The 18,306-nt window shown below is 47.7% G+C and overlaps 1 protein-coding gene and 1 pseudogene across 2 annotated transcripts; both read left to right on the top strand.

The window, feature by feature from the left end:
- The first annotated feature begins 219 nt into the window (after positions 1-219).
- Positions 220-17,216, top strand: LOC136382113 (C-C chemokine receptor type 3-like). Of its 2 annotated transcripts, none has more exons than XM_066351027.1 (2): positions 220-310; positions 15,742-17,216. In XM_066351027.1, the coding sequence occupies exons 1-2, from the start codon at positions 223-225 to the stop codon at positions 16,836-16,838; spliced, it is 1,185 nt and encodes a 394-aa protein (XP_066207124.1). In that variant the 5' UTR covers positions 220-222; the 3' UTR covers positions 16,839-17,216. The 2 variants fall into 2 exon arrangements, with proteins under 2 accessions (XP_066207124.1, XP_066207125.1); XM_066351028.1 differs by lacking the exon at positions 220-310 and adding an exon at positions 14,390-14,491.
- On the top strand, positions 4,109-12,948 carry LOC136382386 (zinc finger and SCAN domain-containing protein 4-like; annotated as a pseudogene).
- Positions 17,217-18,306: the final 1,090 nt, after the last annotated feature.

The raw sequence follows: 18,306 nt of genomic DNA, 5'->3' as shown, positions 1-18,306 counted from the left end.
GCAAGGAAATTCCTGTATTGGTTTATAAATCCTGTCTCCCCATGGGTTAAAACAATCCTCCTTCAAGAATTATCCACCTTTCCTCAAAAGTGAGCAATGCCCAGCAAAAGCAGAACCCCTAAAAAAAACCTGCTACATGTCAGCAGCATTCGGGCCCAGGATTACCCAACTGAAACACTAGCCTGTGCAGAAAAGGAAGTTGGGCGGTTCCCTACCTTTCTAATGTCTCTGAACAGATGCTATCTGCACTGCACTGGTGGCGAGGCCCGAGCGACCGCTGGGTGCGTGAAGGACTTCGCTGCATTAGCAGGTACCGCTCGTCTTCTCTTTATTCTCATCCGGGGGAGAGAACTCATTCAAACGCAGCAGAAGTTGCTTATTTGGAAGAGACTTCCAGGTATAGACTGTTGGGTTTTTAGGGATAAGGAGATGGAGCGAGGGGTCTAGGCAGCTGGCAGCAATACCTCCCAGGAGTGCTCATGGATCAAGGAGGCAGAGAGGGGAAGGAGGGCCACCCCCATTTAGCAGGTAGGCTGAGGCTGAAGGCGGAGACTGTGGTGAAGCACGCCCAGTGTCTTCTTGCTTCCTCCCATTTTCCCTGTCTTGCTCCCACCCATACGGTGGTACATCTGCCTCTTCCACCCATCCCAGCTCGGCCTTATGCCTCTTCGGTCCATACGCCCCTAACTGTGACCATGCTGCCTTCCTTGGGCTCCCACAAATTCTCAGTTGAGAAGATGACCACGCCGAAAGGGTTACCCTTAGTAGTTTTGCATTTTTCAATACTGACTTCCAAAAAAACCAGCGAGAACATGTGTTACATGTATGTGTGTACAAACACTTATGTATTACATTTGTATATGTACATCTGTGTTTCAAGTTTTCGTTGGAAATCCACGCTGAGTCAGACTGTTAGATAATCGGTTGGCTGATTCGGCACCCTTTTGTCTGGGTAGCTGTGTCAGAGGGTAGGGGACAGAATGCTTTTTGAATCTGGGAAACTTCGGGCTGCTTGGAGATGGAAGTAAACTGTTGTCTGACGGGTGTTTGGGGGGGAGGAAGGTGGAAATACGGGGCTTTTAGCCTGTGGAAGCAACAGGAGTTGGGACACACTGCCGTTCCAGTGATGTTAACATTGAATCATGAGGCCTGAGTCACTTCTGCTGGGGGAAGAATTTTATGACTCAGTAAGAAAAAAGAGATATACTAAACAGAAAAAAAAAATGGGTAAGGGGCACAAATAGATAATTCACAGTAAAGGAAATACTAGTAATTTCAGCTTAAAAGAAAATTAAATAAATACTGACATCCCTTTGCTCAAATAATTGGCCAAACAATTATTTTTTTTTAGATATTCTCAGTGTTGACAGATGCTTGCTAAGATGAGCGTCATTACCTACTAGGGTCAAGAGTATATATATTGTCACACACTTTCTGGAAGAATTTGGCAAGATGCATCAACAGCCTTAGAAATGATTGCAAGTAGAAATGGTGCTTTGGGAAATCTACTTAAAGGGAATAATTTTTAAAAATGAAGACAAATATGTTTATTGCAGCATTATTTCTAAAAAGCACAAATTGGCAACAACTTAATTATGCATCAATAAGATAATGATTAAATAACTATAGCCCTGGCCGGTTGGCTCAGCGGTAGAGCGTCGGCCTAGCGTGCAGAGGACCCGGGTTCGATTCCCGGCCAGGGCACACAGGAGAAGCGCCCATTTGCTTCTCCACCCCTCCGCCGCACTTTCCTCTCTGTCTCTCTCTTCCCCTCCCGCAGCCAAGGCTCCATTGGAGCAAAGATGGCCCGGGCGCTGGGGATGGCTCCTTGGCCTCTGCCCCAGGCGCTAGAGTGGCTCTGGTCGCAATATGGCGATGCCCAGGATGGGCAGAGCATCGCCCCCTGGTGGGCAGAGCGTCGCCCCATGGTGGGCGTGCCGGGTGGATCCCGGTCGGGCGCATGCGGGAGTCTGTCTGACTGTCTCTCCCCGTTTCCAGCTTCAGAAAAATGAAAGAAAAAAAATAAATAAATAAAAAATAACTATAAATATCTATAGTTCCAACTATAAATATGTTGGAATCGTTACAAATTATATTTTCTAATAATTTTTAACCACACGAAACCAGGTGCAGGATATAAAATCCAAACTACCCGAATACAAAATATTCTACAAGGGTGATTATCAGTTATAACACACATGGTAGGCAGAAAGGAGACAGTGGTTCTTCTTTCTTCACGGCATAGGTCGGGGTGGGCGGACCAGAGGGGCCAGAAATCTGAACCCTCTGGTCATGCGGAACGCCCTGTTACCACATTATTTTGACAGCATACGCATACATTCCCTATGAAAACATACTCTTCCCGATCATCTCTTTCAATTAAGTAATATATCAGCCTATATACAAATACTAAAAATCAGCCACATTCGAAACACCTGTTAATGAAACATAAAGAGTAATATGTTTGGACAAGGAAGCCGGTAAGAATATTCAAAATTGCTTGTCAGGTGGAAGAAAGCAAGCAACTTGAAATGAACTGATCACACTCCCCCTGATTTCTAATTGTCTTCAATTTGCCAGAAATTCTAATTCTAATTCTATCTATCTATCTATCATCTTTGTGAAAGATAAGCCACCTGTGATGTGTCTTTGTTGGACACGTCATTAAGTAAGCGGATAAATATAATCCTGGATTCCCATTAGGTTATTTCATTTGCTTACGACCCCAACCCATCGGCAGAAATTCAAACTTCTCATTTACCGTAACTAAAGATTTTTAACGAAGGCTGCAATGTCTTGTTAAAACAAATTGTTAGATACCAATCATTGCAGGTTTTCTATAATTTTGGGTGATGGGCTACAGACTGGTTGTTCGTGGGAAGATAAGAATTTCTCTCTACGCTGAGGAGTTATTTCCTTCTCTAGAGTCACACAAAGTTATCTTGAACAAGATCTAAGAAAATTTTAGAAGGCCTGAAAACTTAAAAAAAAAATAAAATAAAGATGGTCAGCGGGTAGAGGAAGGAAGGGAAGAACTAGCGCACATCTGTCTGGCTCTGGGCATGTTCTCACGTGGTTCGTGCGTTATCCTCACGCCAGCCCTTCCTCTTCACGACACTGTCTGCCCTGGGCTTCCGGGACACCAGCTCTCCTGCTTTCCCACCCACCTCGCTGTCCACTCCTTCTCGGTCTCCTTTGCTGTGTCCTCCTTATTCCTCTGGCCTCGGATTTTTGGCAAGCCCAGGGACACCATCCTCTAGCAGGGGTCGTCAAACTTTTTATAAAAACCGCCCACTTTTGCAGTGCTGGTCGACCTGGTCCCTACCGCCCACTAGTGGGCGTTCCAGCTTTCATGATGGGCCAATCACAGCGCTGTTTGTTTGTACGGTAGGGACCAGGTTGACCAGCGCTGCAAAAGTGGGCGGTTTTTATAAAAAGTTTGACGACCCCTGCTCGGTGTTCTAACCCAATGCCATGGACTTTAAACACCATTGATGTGATGGAAAAAGTCCATTTTGTATCTTTGGCCAAGAGTTCTCTCCTGGAGCTATGTATCCCCTGCCTGCTGGACCTCTCCACTTGGCTGGCTTGTAGGCATCTCCGACCTCACACGCCCCAGACCAGGCTTATTCCTCGTCCCCTCCCCTCCCCCGTCCTTATCCTGGCTGATGGCAACTCCTTCCTGCCAGTTGCTCAGGTCCAAACTCTTGGCGTCACACTTGACTGTGTCTCCCTTACTCACATCCCAGCTGCCAACAAGTCCCATGGTGCTGCTGTCTGCATTCATACGGAACCCACCCACTTCCTGCCCTTTCTACCCCTCCAGCCACGTCCAATCCAGAGTCAGACCATGCCTGGATGATCATAACAGCCTCCTTACTGGTCCCGTCTTCCCAACTCTGCTTCCATGGTCTATTCTTACAGGCCTTTTAGAACAGTCCTTATAAAATATCAGTCGGATCATGTCCTGCCTTTAATGAGAATTCTCCGATTGTCCTCCACCTCCTTCGGAGGAGAGCCAAAGTTCTTTCACGGCGGCACGACTGCCTGGAACCCGTGCCTGACCCCAACTCAGATATCCCTGGCACCTCGCTCTTCTCTGGCCACAATGGCCTTCTTGCTCTCCCACAAACATGCCCAGGTGTTCCCCCATCTCAGGGTATCCGCACCTGTGGTTTCTCTGCCTGGTCACTGGAGTGGAGTGTAAAGCACACAGCAGAATCAAGAACATTAGAGAATACAGGGTGGGACAAAAGTAGGTTTACAGTTGCTCGTATGGAAAATAACAAGTAATAACTAGCAATACAAGAATAAACTGTGTTTTGCATCCTTGCAAGTGTAAACCTACTTTTTCCCCACCCTGTACATAACAAAGGAGGTGTTTCGAGCCCAAGGAGGAGAGGACGCTTATTCAACATACGATGTCTTTAAATTGGTTAACCATGTAGAGAGAAATAAATTAGAAATGCATTTCATGCCATATATCAAACTAAATTGAAACTGTACTAGAGATTTATATATATACATATATGGAACAAAGAGATACTAAAATATAGAAAAAGGTTTATGTAATTTGGGGGGTGTGGAGGCCCTTCCTTCAGAGAACCCTATGGCAATAATAGTGTGGGCTTTGGAGCCAAAGGTCGCAGGTCCCAGCTCTGCCCAGCACTAACCACACAGTAGTGACCGAGCCTTGCCAAGCCTCTTCCTGTTCATCTGTAAAATGGGGACAGAAACACCCATGCTGCAAGGTTGTGAAAACAAGCGAACATTCACACAGTGCCTGGCCTAAGGAAGACACAATTATTTTTGACTCTTAGCTCACATTGGTTATGTGCAAAGAATTCAAACTTCCCGAACTCAGAGACCATTTTCTTGCCAGTAATTTTCCCTTTATTGTTTACAATAAAGAAAAATCACATCATACAAAGGAAGTGTTTGACCATATCGCGCGTTATCCGGTCCACACTGAAAACAGAGCGCTTCTTCCATTCAGAGGCGCTCTGTGGGCTGTGGCTCCGCACGGAGGAGTTGGAGTCGCGCTGCGCTGGTTTTGGTTGGAACACCTGGAGTTCAACAAGCCTCTCTGAGTTGATGCGCTGGTTTTGGTTGGAACACCTGGAGTTCAACAAGCCTCTCTGAGTTGATGCGCTGGTTTTGTTTGGAACACCTGGAGTTCAACAAGCCTCTCTGAGTTGATGCTCTGGTTTTGTTTGGAACACCTGGAGTTCAACAAGCCTCTCTGAGTGGATGCGCTGGTTTTGTTTGGAACACCTGGAGTTCAACAAGCCTCTCTGAGTTGATGCGCTGGTTTTGTTTGGAACACCTGGAGTGGAGTTCAACAAGCCTCTCTGAGTTGATGCTCTGGTTTTGTTTGGAACACCTGGAGTTCAACAAGCCTCTCTGAGTTGATGCGCTGGTTTTGTTTGGAACACCTGGAGTTCAACAAGCCTCTCTGAGTTGATGCTCTGGTTTTGGTTGGAACACCTGGAGTTCAACAAGCCTCTCTGAGTTGATGCGCTGGTTTTGGTTGGAACACCTGGAGTTCAACAAGCCTCTCTGAGTTGATGCGCTGGTTTTGTTTGGAACACCTGGAGTTCAACAAGCCTCTCTGAGTTGACGCTCTGGTTTTGGTTGGAACACCTGGAGTTCAACAAGCCTCTCTGAGTGGATGCTCTTTGGGAGGAGCTCTGGCTTGCATAAGGGGAGGTGCTGGAGGGTTCAGGGGAACGGTCTCCGGTCTTCAAAGACAGGAAGGTTTGAAAGATTGTAACGCCCTAGGGATTCCCTTCCGATGTGCACTTCAGGCTATCTTAGCCCAGTGCCCAGCCACTCAAGCTGAAAGTCTGGGGCCCACCAAGAAACGTGCAGAGGTCCGGTGCTTGTCCTCCAACTTCAGGATCTGCCCAAAGCAGACTAAGAGTCGCAGAAGAGGAAGGAGAAGAGAGAATGCGGATGTGAGAGTACCACGTAGAGCAGTGGTCCCCAACCTTTTATGGGCCACGGACCGGTTTAATGTCAGAAAATATTTTCACAGACCGGCCTTTAGGGTGGGATGGATAAATGTATCACGTGACTGAGACAAGCGTCAAGAGTGAGTCTTAGACGGATGTAACAGAGGGAATCTGGTCATTTTTTAAAAATAAAACATTGTTCAGACTTAAATATAAAGAAAATGAAAATAATGTAAATTATTTATTCTTTCTCTGCGGACCGGTACCAAATGGCCCACGGACCAGTACCGGACCGCAGCCCGGGGGTTGGGGACCACTGACGTAGATAATTTGGAGGCACTCCAGAGCTGGTGTCCGCATACCCACATGCCACGTGGAGGGGTATTCCACGGGCATCTGAAGGGCCTTCTCAGTCCTCCAGTGGAGGCTGCTCACCCCCAGCCAGCTCGGGTCTCAAGGCCCTAAGAGAAGTCTCCCCTCCCCTTGTCTGGGAGTTGTAAGTCAGCTCCACCCAAGATTGAAAAAGAGAGCCAAGCTGCTGACATTTCCAAACAAAGTTCAAATGCCTTACCTGGAGTGGCCTCTACTTCAGTTCACTTCGGTTTTCTTAGATCTCCGTTGTGGTTTCAAGTTCTGATGGGGAACCCAATTACCTTTAGAGCAGGGGTCGGGAACCTATGGCTCACAAGCCAGATGTGGCTCTTTTGATGGCTGCACTGACTCACAGACAAATCTTTAATAAAAAATAATAATAACGTTAAAAATATAAAACATTCTCATGTATTACAATCCAGTCATTTTCTACCGCTCATGTTCATGTCTGCGGGTGGCTGGAGCCAGTCACAGCTGTCCTCTGGGACAACACCAAATTTTTATTGGATAATGCATAACGCGTACATGGGTCGTTGTGAGGTCAGGAAGTAAACTTCCCTCCTTTTAATCAAGTAGTCAGCTAGCTAATTGAAACCCTTTTGACAAAGAAGATGGCTAAAAGAAAAAAAATGAGGAGTATTCTGTTTTCAGCAGGAATGGACAGAGGAATTCGCCTTTGTGGAGAGAGTAGGTTCTGCAGTGTGTCTAATATGCAATGATAAAATTACATTGATGAAACGGTCAAATATAAAGCGGCACTTCGACCACGACATACTACATTTGCATCGAAATATCCAGCGGGGCACAGCAGGAAGAAAGCATGTCAAGAGCTACTGTGCAGAGTGCAAGCTAGTCAGCAGCAACGCCATGTTTGGACCCAACAAGGTGACTGGAATTCAGCTAGCTTTGCTGATGCTTTAGCAATTGTGAGAAATGGAAAGCCATTCACAGATGGGGAGTATGCTAAAACATTCATGCTTGATGTTGCCAATGAACTTTTTGACGACTTTTCGGATAAAGACAAGATAATCAAACGAATAAAAGACATGCCTCTGTTGGCAAGAACTGTTCACGATCGTACCATCATCATGATGGCAAATCAAATTGAGGCAACACAAGTGAAGGACATAAATGCAGCACCATTCTTTTCTCTCGCTTTGGATGAGTCAACAGACGTAAGCCATTTATCCCAGATCAGCGTGATTGCAAGGTATGCTGTGGTGACACACTACTACGTGAGGAAAGTCTTGCTGTTTTGCCTATGAAAGAGACAATAAGAGGGGAGGATTTATTCAAGTCTTTCACTGAGTTTGCTAAAGAAAAAAATCTACCGATGGATAAACTTATTTCGGTGTGTACTGATGGTGCTTTGTGCATGGAGGGGAAAAACAGAGGATTCGTAGCACTTCTTCGTGAACATGAAAAGAGACCCATCCTAAATTTTCACTGCATCCTACATCAGGAGGTGCTTTGTGCTCAGATGTGTGGCGAGCAGCTTGGTGAGGTGATGTCGCTGGTCATTCGGGTGGTCAACTTTATTGTTGCCTGAGCTTTAAATGATCGCCAGTTTAAAACACTGCTGAATGAAGTTGGGAATAATTATCCTGGTCTGCTTCTGCACAGCAATGTGCGTTGGTTGTCAAGAGGAGAGGGAAGGTGCTCAGCCATTTCGCGGCTTGTTTGAGTGAAATCTGGACTTTTTTGAAATGAAAAACATTGAGCATCCTGAATTAGCTAACACTGAGTGGCTCCTGAAGTTCTACTATCTCATGGACATGACTGAACATCTGAACCAGCTCAATGTGAAAATGCAAGGCATTGGAAATACAGTCTTATCCCTTTAACAAGCAGTGTTTGCATTTGAAAACAAGCTGGAACTCTTCATCGCGGACATTGAAACAGGTCGTTTAATACACTTTGAAAAACTGGGAGAGTTTAAAGATGCATGCACAGCAAGTGACCCTGCTCAACATCTTCATCTCCAGCAGCTAGCGGGCTTCACATCTAATCTCCTGCAGTCATTCAAAGCGCGCTTTGAAGAATTTCATGAGTGCACTTGTCTTTTTAAGTTCATCACCCATCCACACGAGTGTGCAGTGGACAGCGCCGACTTGAGTTATATCCCCTGTGTCTACGTCAGAGATGTTGAGCTGCAAGCTGCTGACCTGAAGGCCTCAGACATGTGGGTGAATAAGTTCAAGTCACTGAATGAAGATTTGGAAAGACTTGCACAACAGCAAGCAGAGTTGATGAGCAAACACAAGTGGGGAGAAATGAAAAAACTTCAACCTGCGGACCAGCTGATTGTCAAAACTTGGAACACGCTTCCCATCACATACCACACACTGCAGCGTGTGAGTATTGCTGTACTGACAATGTTTGGCTCTATGTATGCATGTGAGCAGTCTTTCTCACATCTAAAGAACGTTAAGACCAACCTACGATCACGTTTAATGGATGGAAGTCTCAACACCTGCATGAAGCTTAACCTCACCACGTATCAACCAGACTACAAAGCCATCAGCAAAACCATGCAGCACCAGAAGTCGCAGTAATGATAAGAAGTACTTTATTCATCATTGGTTAACAACAGCGTAACAACGTTATTAAAAAGAATTCAGAGACTTATTGTACTTTAAAAGTGTTGGTCTTACATAAAATGCACACATTTACTTGTATTTAGTGTTAAACATACTGTATGGCTCTCACGGAATTACATTTTTAAATATGTGGCGTTCATGGCTCTCAGCCAGAAAGGTTCCCTGCCCCTGCTCTAGAGGGTGTGTCGGCACAGCCTTCCAGCTGTCGCAGCTGATAGCACTTGCCTTCAGTTACAATTTTAACGTAAGGGAGCGCAGAAAACTTTCAAATTTTACAACTTTAAAAATTTGCATTTCCCTGCCACAACTTTTTTTTTATTTTTTGTCCATTGCCTTTTATGAATATATATAGTTCCATGTTGCAGTTTCTGCACTGTTCATTTGCTCCAATTTTTGTTAACATTTATCTGTGATCCTGCTGGTCCCTGGACCTGGCTTTCATCACTACATGGACTACAGTTATTCAGTTAGCTTTCATGTGTCAAAACGTTTAGACTGTTTTCCATTTCTTTGTCTTTCTATAATAAAAATGATGCCACAATGATCACCTTTGTGCACATTTGTGTTTTGGGTGGTTGACCTTTTCCCCTAAGGGTAAATTCCTAGGAGTTGAACTACTCAATCTTGATGGTCCTTGTTATGGATAAAATTTCTAAAAACTGGCCCTGGCTGGTTGGCTCAGTGGTAGAGCATTCACCTGGTGTGTGGATGTCCCAGGTTTGATTCCTGGTCAGGGCGCACAGGAGAAGAGCCCATCTGCTTCTCCACCCTTCCCCCTCCTTTCTCTTTATCTCTCTCTTCCCCTCCTGCAGCCAAGGCTCCATTGGAGCAAAGTTGGCCCAGGCACTGAGGACGGCTCCATGGCCTCCGCCTCAGGCGCTAGAATGGCTCCAGCCACAACAGAGCGATGCCCCAGATGGGCAGAGCATTGCCCCCTGGTGGGCATGCCAGGTGGATCCTGGTTGGGCACATGCAGGAATCTGACCGCCTCCCTGCTTCTAACTTTGGAAAAATACAAAACAAACAAAAATTTTCTAAAACTCTTACTGAACTAAGTTACATTGCATTGGCAAGGAGCAGCATGTCTGCCTGGGTGCCAGCCCGTTCCATAGGTGCACAGGTCCTGGGCCAGGACCCTGATGGAGATGTGGCAGCGACAGAGCTAAGGTCACAATGCCCAGGGAAGACCGAGACACAATGGACCATGAGGCTATTAATTACAAACCACTGCAGCACATGGCGGCCAAAGGCTCGGGGTTGGGACTAGGTCTCCCCACCTCAGCAGACAGCAGCCACATACACCAGGGAGGGCCAGGAGCCCAGGGCAGCCCCTTCCCACTCTGCCCATGCCTCAGTCATGCCGGCCCCTTCCCCACCTCACCACTGCCATTTAGAAAGGACCAATGAGAGAAGACAAGAGACTGAAATAACAAGCTGGTGACAGCTTCAGGTTTTAATCATTCTCTATGCGTTATCAGGCTAAGTTTAAACCACTTTGACTCAAATTTGTGGATCCTTTTTCTGGCTACCCAGCAGGTACAGAGGTAACAGAGATCCCAACAGTTGGAGACACTAAAGAAGCTTCAGCCCTGGCCGGTTGGCTCAGCGGTAGAGCGTCGGCCTAGCGTGTGGAGGACCCGGGTTCGATTCCCAGCCAGGGCACACAGGAGAAGCGCCCATTTGCTTCTCCACCCCTCCACTGCGCCTTCCTCTCTGTCTCTCTCTTCCCCTCCCGCAGCCAAAGCTCCATTGGAGCAAAGATGGCCCGGGCGCTGGGGATGGCTCTGTGGCCTCTGCCTCAGGCGCTAGAGTGGCTCTGGTCACAACATGGCGATGCCCAGGATGGGCAGAGCATCGCCCCCTGGTGGGCAGAGCATCGCCCCATGGTGGGCGTGCCGGGTGGATCCCGGTCGGGTGCATGCGGGAGTCTGTCTGACTGTCTCTCCCTGTTTCCAGCTTCAGAAAAATGCAAAAAAAAAAAAAAAAAAAGGAAGCTTCATTTGCATGGCACAGCTGAGCTATACAACGGGCCATTTTACTGAACCAGCTAAAATCGTATCATTTTATTTGGTTTTGTAAAATTTATATACATGTCTGCATAGAGAAGTGTCATTCCACTGGTAAATTAGTGGTCATATTAGTGGTAAACTCTGCATGGTGAGATTTGGGGTACATTTTAACTTTTGGGCTTTTTTTTAGTGTTGATGCTGTTTGTTTCTTTACTCATACTGTCTCATTTTTCCAAAATGTAAAAATGTCAGTTTTTAAAAGCCTAATTCAAACCTCTTAACTATTTCAGAGTTATATATTCATTTTCATTAGGACTGTGTAGACTGATGAAAATGATTTCAAGCTACATGGGTTCAGTTTTCATACCTCTGACTCCACGTACCTAGTCATCCAGGACTTGGCTCCTCAGGCGAGAGGACCGGCATGCATGCTCCCCTGTGCTCTGCCCTCCAGCGCCCCCAGAAGTGTATTTAATGTTAACATACAGATCATGTTAGTTTTACAGAAGTAATACATGAATTGAGGGCACGGTCATGCAGTTGAAAAATACTTCAGGAAGTTCAATCAGACGAACCCAGTGCAGACAGCCGGTCACACAGCAGCTCAGCGTCTGGTCCAGGATCACCCAGTTTGAAGTTCAGTCTTCTTGAGGAGCCCACGGTCTTGCAAACACCCACCACTATCAACACCGGAGTTCAAGAACTGAATCCTAGAAGTTGGGTCTCTGAGAAATAGTACCAAGAATGGATTTAGACTTCAGAATATCATTTCTATCTGAACTGTACAGGGGTGACTGTGGGTCAGAAAATATGGACTTTAATCGCAGCCAAAGGCGTGCTGTCTGAAAGACCAGGAGGGTGGGTCCTCTGGGTCCAGCTCAGCTTGTCTCAAAGCAGCACGAACTCGTGTGCAGGCAGGAACTGCGAAGACTCTGTAAGTCATCTCATTTGTGGCAGCAGCCAGACAGACACGGCAAGGACAAAATTATTTTCAAGTGGCCCTGGACCAGTTTATGAGCAATAGGTACTGCGGTGACAGGTCCATGTCCAAGGAGAAATGGAAACCAGTGACAGAGACCGGGCAACATTCAAGAAAGACCTGGGTGATGATTGCATGAAGCCGCCCAGCTTGGCCCACATCCACACAGGGACAGGAAGCCCTCTTTCCCGAGAATATGCCCTTGAGAGAAGTCACTGTTCATCTAAGAACAAAACAATTGTCAAGAGGATCCCCAACAGAGGCAAACGTCGGGACACCCTCCTGCACTCCCCAAGATACTTCTCTGCAAACAGGACAAGAAGATAAGAAAATGGTGTCAACATTTCTTTGAAAACTCTTCACATAAACGGCAGTGTGACTAGTCGAGGCAATCAAACCCCCTCCCTACTCCGTATCCAGGGAGAGAACCGCCCCAGCCTGGAGAGGGAGGACTTTCTTTAGAGAATCCACTCAGCTCCCAAAGAGTAAGTCTGGGCACCTCCAGGTCCCAGGGAGGGTCTCTGAAAGAACACTCTTATCAAGATGTCCTCATGGAGGAGGGACCAACGTTTCTCTCCAGGCTGGACCAGGTCACCCCTGAACCTGTCCCCACCCACCAGAGCAATGCAGGAAACCCCATGTGCAGGGACACCAAGAAAGAGTCCACGGAGCCCAAAAGTCATACACATGTGAGAACTGTCCCAAATCTTTAGGTATTTCTCTCAGCTAAAATTCCATCGGAGAAGACACAATCATGAGAGGACATTGATTCATGCCGCACGTGACAAAGGCTTATGTATCAGAAGATTCATGCAGGAGAGAAGCCGGTCAGGTGTAGCACGTGTACCAAGTCCTTCAGCCACAGAACCAACCTGCTGGTGCCATGAGAGGATCCACCCAGGAGGGAAGCCCTAGGAGTGTTCCGTGGGCCAGAGACACTACCGCCAGTCCTCCACCGACAGCGCCACCTGAGGATGCACCAGACACCTGCCTTCAGACCTGCTTCCTTCCCACCAGGAGCTTCCTCGATGTAAATATGTCTGCCAGTCCCTATATTCCCACAGTACTTCTCTATTTAGAATGTACTTGATTCTTCCCGATTATATATTCTATTCATTGTCTCCCCCACTAAACTGTAAGTTTAAGGAGGGCAGGGCACTTCTGTTTTATTCACCAAAGAATCTTGGCCCTGGCCGGTTGGCTCAGCGGTAGAGCGTCGGCCTGGCGTGCGGGGAACTCAGGTTCGATTCCCAGCCAGGGCACATAGGAGAAGCACCCATTTGCTTCTCCACCCCCCCCCCTTCTTCCTCTCTGTCTCTCTCTTCCCCTCCCGCAGCCAAGGCTCCATTGGAGCAAAGATGGCCCGGGCGCTGGGGATGGCTCCTTGGCCGCTGCCCCAGGCACTAGAGTGGCTCTGGTTGTGACAGAGCGACGCCCCGGAGGGGCAGAGCATCGCCCCCTGGTGGGCAGAGCATCGCCCCTGGAGGGCGTGCCGGGTGGATCCCGGTTCGGCGCATGCGGGAGTCTGTCTGACTGTCTCTCCCCATTTCCAGCTTCAGAAAAATACAAAAAAAAAAAAAAAAAGGATCTCCGGTGCCTAGGAAGTGGCTGGCACATTTCAATTAACCAATAAATACCTATTGAACAAAAAAAAAAAAAAGAAAAGAAAAAGCTTCAGAATTTTTTTGATTGACAGGATTTTAGATCAGTCTGGGAGAGAAGGAAAGAAAACACAATGGATGCTGAGTAGCGAGCGGCTCTACACCTTGCGTCCATCTGAAGTGGGCAGCTCTGTCCCTTGCTGAGACATTCAGGTTTAGAGGGACATTCTCTGGGGTTGTAAATGCATAACAGTTCAAACAATGGGGATTTTTTGTTTTCTCCGCTGCTGTGGGGTATGCTGTTAGGAATAAGAATGCTGCTACGATCCCACAAGCCGGCCGTTGCTCCACGCTCCACCTCAAAGCCTGAGTGTGTCGCTGTTGCACTGAGACAGAGCCGTAAAAACAGTCAGCATGTTCCCTCCGAGAGACCCCCTTTCCTAATTTCCTGTGAAATGGCTTCTTTCACTTCTGCTTCTTACCAATTTTACAGCTTTTTTTGAGTTTCAAATGTGACCTCACGAGCACTGTCTCATCTGGTCCTCACCGGAACCTCAAGTGGTATCATGATCTCCATTTTGGAGATGAGTCAATGAGGCTCAGAGGTGAGGGCTTGGGCCGGTCCTACAGCTGGAGAGAGGGCGGGCCAGGGCTGGCCGCTGCGCCTCCCGTCCACACAGAAGCCTGGCAGACTGACCCCTGGGGGCTCGGTTCTCCGTTAGGGAGCGAGGACGAGGCCCTGCCGTTGGCTCCGATGATTGCATTTCTAGGACTTTCTCTGAAAAATGTCCATTGACTTTATCTACCCATGTCCTTCCCCAACTTCTCATAGAAAGAACGAAGCCAGCAGGAGTCCTTCCAAGGACGTCTGCAGGGATTAACTGACCTTCCTAGGAGTCCCTCCCTGTCTGTTTTTCATTCCTAAGAAAAGCAGGCACGGAGCCTAGGGGTCCTGGTCTTAAAAATGTCAAACCTGGTAAGAATCCTATTGGCCTCCTCTTCCTGGTCAGCCCCTTTATGAAGGAGAAATCCAAGGGCTTTGCATTTGGTACATGACAGGCTTGTCTCAGTATTGGGAGGAGAAAGAGGGTCAATTAATCCAAGTTAACAATGTTTATACAGTAATTGCAATGGCTACCGTAGTTAATAATTCTAATACCTACATCATCCAACTTTAAACTTAAGAGTCACTGCATTTGAATCTAGTGATGAGAAAATTAGACAAAGCTACTGAAGATCTAGCCTGAACTTTTTTGCATTTACTGGTTAGAGAGTTTGGGGTAAATTACCAAATTTCTTCAAGGTCCAATTTCCCCAGTAGCTATGGTGAACAGCACATTCTTACAAGGCCATGAGAGGGGTCATTATTTCTAATAATAATAATAATCACTGGCCCTGGCCGGTTGGCTCAGCGGTGGAGCGTCGGCCTGGCGTGCGGGGGCGATTCCCGGCCGGGGCACATAGGAGAGGCGCCCATTTGCTTCTCCAACCCCCTCCCTTCCTCTCTGTCTCTCTCTTCCCCTCCCGCAGCCAAGGCTCCATTGGAGCGAGGATGGCCCGGGCGCTGGGGATGGCTCCTTGGCCTCTGCCCCAGGCGATAGAGTGGCTCTGGTCACGGCGGAGCAACGCCCCGGAGGGGCAGAGCATCGCCCCCTGGTGGGTGGAGCGTCGTCCCTGGTGGGCGTGCCGGGTGGATCCCGGTCGGGCGCATGCGGGAGTCTGTCTGACTGTCTCTCCCAGTTTCCAGCTTCAGATTTAAAAAAAGAAAAATAAATAAATAATAATCACTATTAGTATTTAAATTTTGGTTTTTAAATACGAAAGATGATTTTTGAAAGTCATATATAAATAGTAAAAATGCATAATTCCTTAAAAAGTTACAGAAATAAGAATTTCTATTACATGATTTATTAGTATCCAGACTGTTTTTTCCTGTTTTGTACTTCTTCTTCCAAATACGTTCAGACGTCAACATCCCCATTTTCACCGCCCGTTTTCACCGCCACCCATTTCTGTCTCTCATCGTGCGTCACACTGACTTTCAAAACTTCCATCTTTCATTTCTGACTCCTCCCCTCCAGCAGCTGCAGCACACACACCAAAGAACCTTCCAGGGTCTATGGGCTGTCTAGCACATGCGGTTCTGTGGGAAAATAATAAATCACCTGGGATTCAGAAACAGTGGTCGGTGCCTAATTGTGGGGTTGTTTTTATCTTCTCTCGCAGGGACAAGAAAAATGGCCACCACCATCATCGATGCGCCCGAGATTGAGGAGGGGGCCATCGGGACCACATCCTATGAGTATCTGTTCACCATGCCATGTGAAAAAGTCAACATCCACGAGCTGGCCACCCACATGCTGCCCCCGCTGTACGCCCTGGTGTTCGGGGTCGGGCTGCTGGGCAACGTGATGGTGGTGGTGATCCTCACCAAATACAAACGCCTCTGCAGCATGGCCAACATCTACCTGCTCAACCTGGTCATTTCGGACTTGCTCTTTCTGTTCACGCTGCCCTTCTGGATTCACTCTCTGCTGTGGGATGAGTGGGTTTTTGGCAATTTCATGTGCAAGCTGCTGTCGGGGCTTTACTGCATCGGCTTGTTTGGGGAGGTCTTCTTCATCATCCTGCTGACAATGGACCGCTATCTGGCCATCGTCCATGCCGTGTTTGCCCTTCGAGCCCGGACCGTCACTTTTGGTATCGTAAGCAGCGTCTGCACCTGGGTCCTGGCAGGGCTGGCTGCCCTCCCTGAATTTATCTTCCTAAAGACCCAAGAAGGGAATGAAAAGTTGTACTGCAGCATCATTTACCCAGAAGATGAAGGAGACGCCTGGAAGCGTTTTCACGCCGTGAGGGTGAATGTCTTCAGCCTGGCTCTGCCTCTGCTCGTTATGGCCTTCTGCTACTCCGGCATCATCAAAACCCTGGTGCGGTGCCCCAATCAGGTCAAGTACAAGACGATCCGGCTCATTTTTGTCATCATGGTGGTTTTTTTCATTTTCTGGACACCCTTCAACCTGGTTCTCCTTCTCTCCACTTTTCAAACCATCTTCTTTGAGACCAGCTGTGAGCGGAGCAAACAGCTGGACGTGGCCATGCTGGTGACAGAGGTGGTCTCCTTCACGCACTGCTGCGTCAACCCCGTCATCTACGCCTTTGTGGGCGAGAGGTTCCAGGAGCACCTGCGCCACTTCTTCCGCAGGCACGTGGCTCTGCCCCTGGGCCAGTGCACCCTACTCCTTTCTAACGACCACCTGGAAAGAGTCAGCAGCTCTGGCTCCCGGTCAACGGGGGAGCAGGAACTCTCCGCTGTGTTTTAGGTCAGATTGGGGAAAACTGCCCGCAGCAAATGCTCTGGGCACATGAAGTGAACACACTGAGCCAAGCACAGTGACCTCTAGACCAGTCTTTTAAACTTCCAGTGCTACACTGAAAAAGCTCTTGAAGACATTAAAATATATACACAATGGTTGCATCTATCCATGCACCCCAATGTCATTAGCAGAGGTCAACGGCTGGGCAGCTCACTTATCGTCAACCCCGAAAAGCACAGCTTTGCTTGATTCTCTGAAGAGTTATATCCATTTTAGTGCACCTGAATGTTAGATAGTTAGTATGTCCAGCTACAAACAGGTAAAACTTAGTGTATTTTAAATCTTAACTTCAGCCAGCTATGGATATAAGCAAAACTTATTTCACAAAATACAATAAATCGATTACATTACTTCTTAATGTGCCTAGCTCTTTCCTTGCTTATCTGAATAATCTTAATATTAAATTGATTTCCTGTTCACAGCAAATGCCCACATTTCCCATGAGTGACTCCATGGAAGAAGAGCAAGTTAGTATCTTCAGTACCAAGAATAGAGGCCCCACTCATAGACATGTCTTAGCCCAAAACGCGCGGACCCTGTCCTCCTAAATGCCCATCTCATCATTCATTCAACAACCGCGTGTGCGGGGACACAGGCAGGATGCACAAATGTTGCTTTTGGTTAAGTGAGGAACACAAAAATGTATAAGACAAACACAATCCTTGCTTCCACAAAACCTTCCACTGAGTAGGGGGTGTGAGGCAGGAGCAAGTAACTCCAGGGCAAAGAAGAACCCTCCGTGCTATGCCCGGTGCAGGAAGGAAGAAAGTATTTCCAGCTAGAATCTGAGAGAGGAAGACTTCATGGAGGAAGTGGCTTTTGAGCAGGTCCATGAAGGAGGAACAGGGTCGGAAAGGCAGGGGGGTTGAGGCGGCACCTTAAGCCAACGAAAGACCCGAGACGAAGGGGAGAGGGGAGAGGACGAACATACGTGGGTGGAAGGGTGGGCTGGGAAGGGCCACGGACTTCAGACAAAGCATCCTGGGCTTTGTCAGGAAGGCGAGGGGAGCTAGAGAGGGGTTGCAGGCAGGGGAGTCAAACAGTCGACACGGTGCCCTCGGGAGACGAATCCGCTAACACGCAGGGGATGGAGCGGAAGCCCAGAACCATGCAGAGAGGTGAGTCGGGAGACAAGGTCAAGTGTGGAGGCCAAGTAAGACCAAGAGCTGGACAGAGGGGTGCCAGGGGCACCCAGCGAAGAGTTTGGCCAAGAGACAGTGTGAAGAGTCAAAGTACCAGGAGCGATATCTGGCAGATTGAAGGGGGAAAAAAAAAATCAAAGGCCAAAAAGTACACCGTATGTAAAAAAGAGAGAGAGAGATTAGTATTGTGAAGTGACGTCTGCCTTTAGATACCGTATTTTTCGCTCCATGAGATGCACTTTTTTTCCCCCAAAAGTGGAGGGGGAAATGCC

This window comes from Saccopteryx leptura, chromosome 10 (genome assembly GCF_036850995.1).
Source record: "Saccopteryx leptura isolate mSacLep1 chromosome 10, mSacLep1_pri_phased_curated, whole genome shotgun sequence".
NCBI lineage: Eukaryota > Metazoa > Chordata > Mammalia > Chiroptera > Emballonuridae > Saccopteryx > Saccopteryx leptura.
This window is presented reverse-complemented; position numbering and strand designations above follow the sequence as displayed.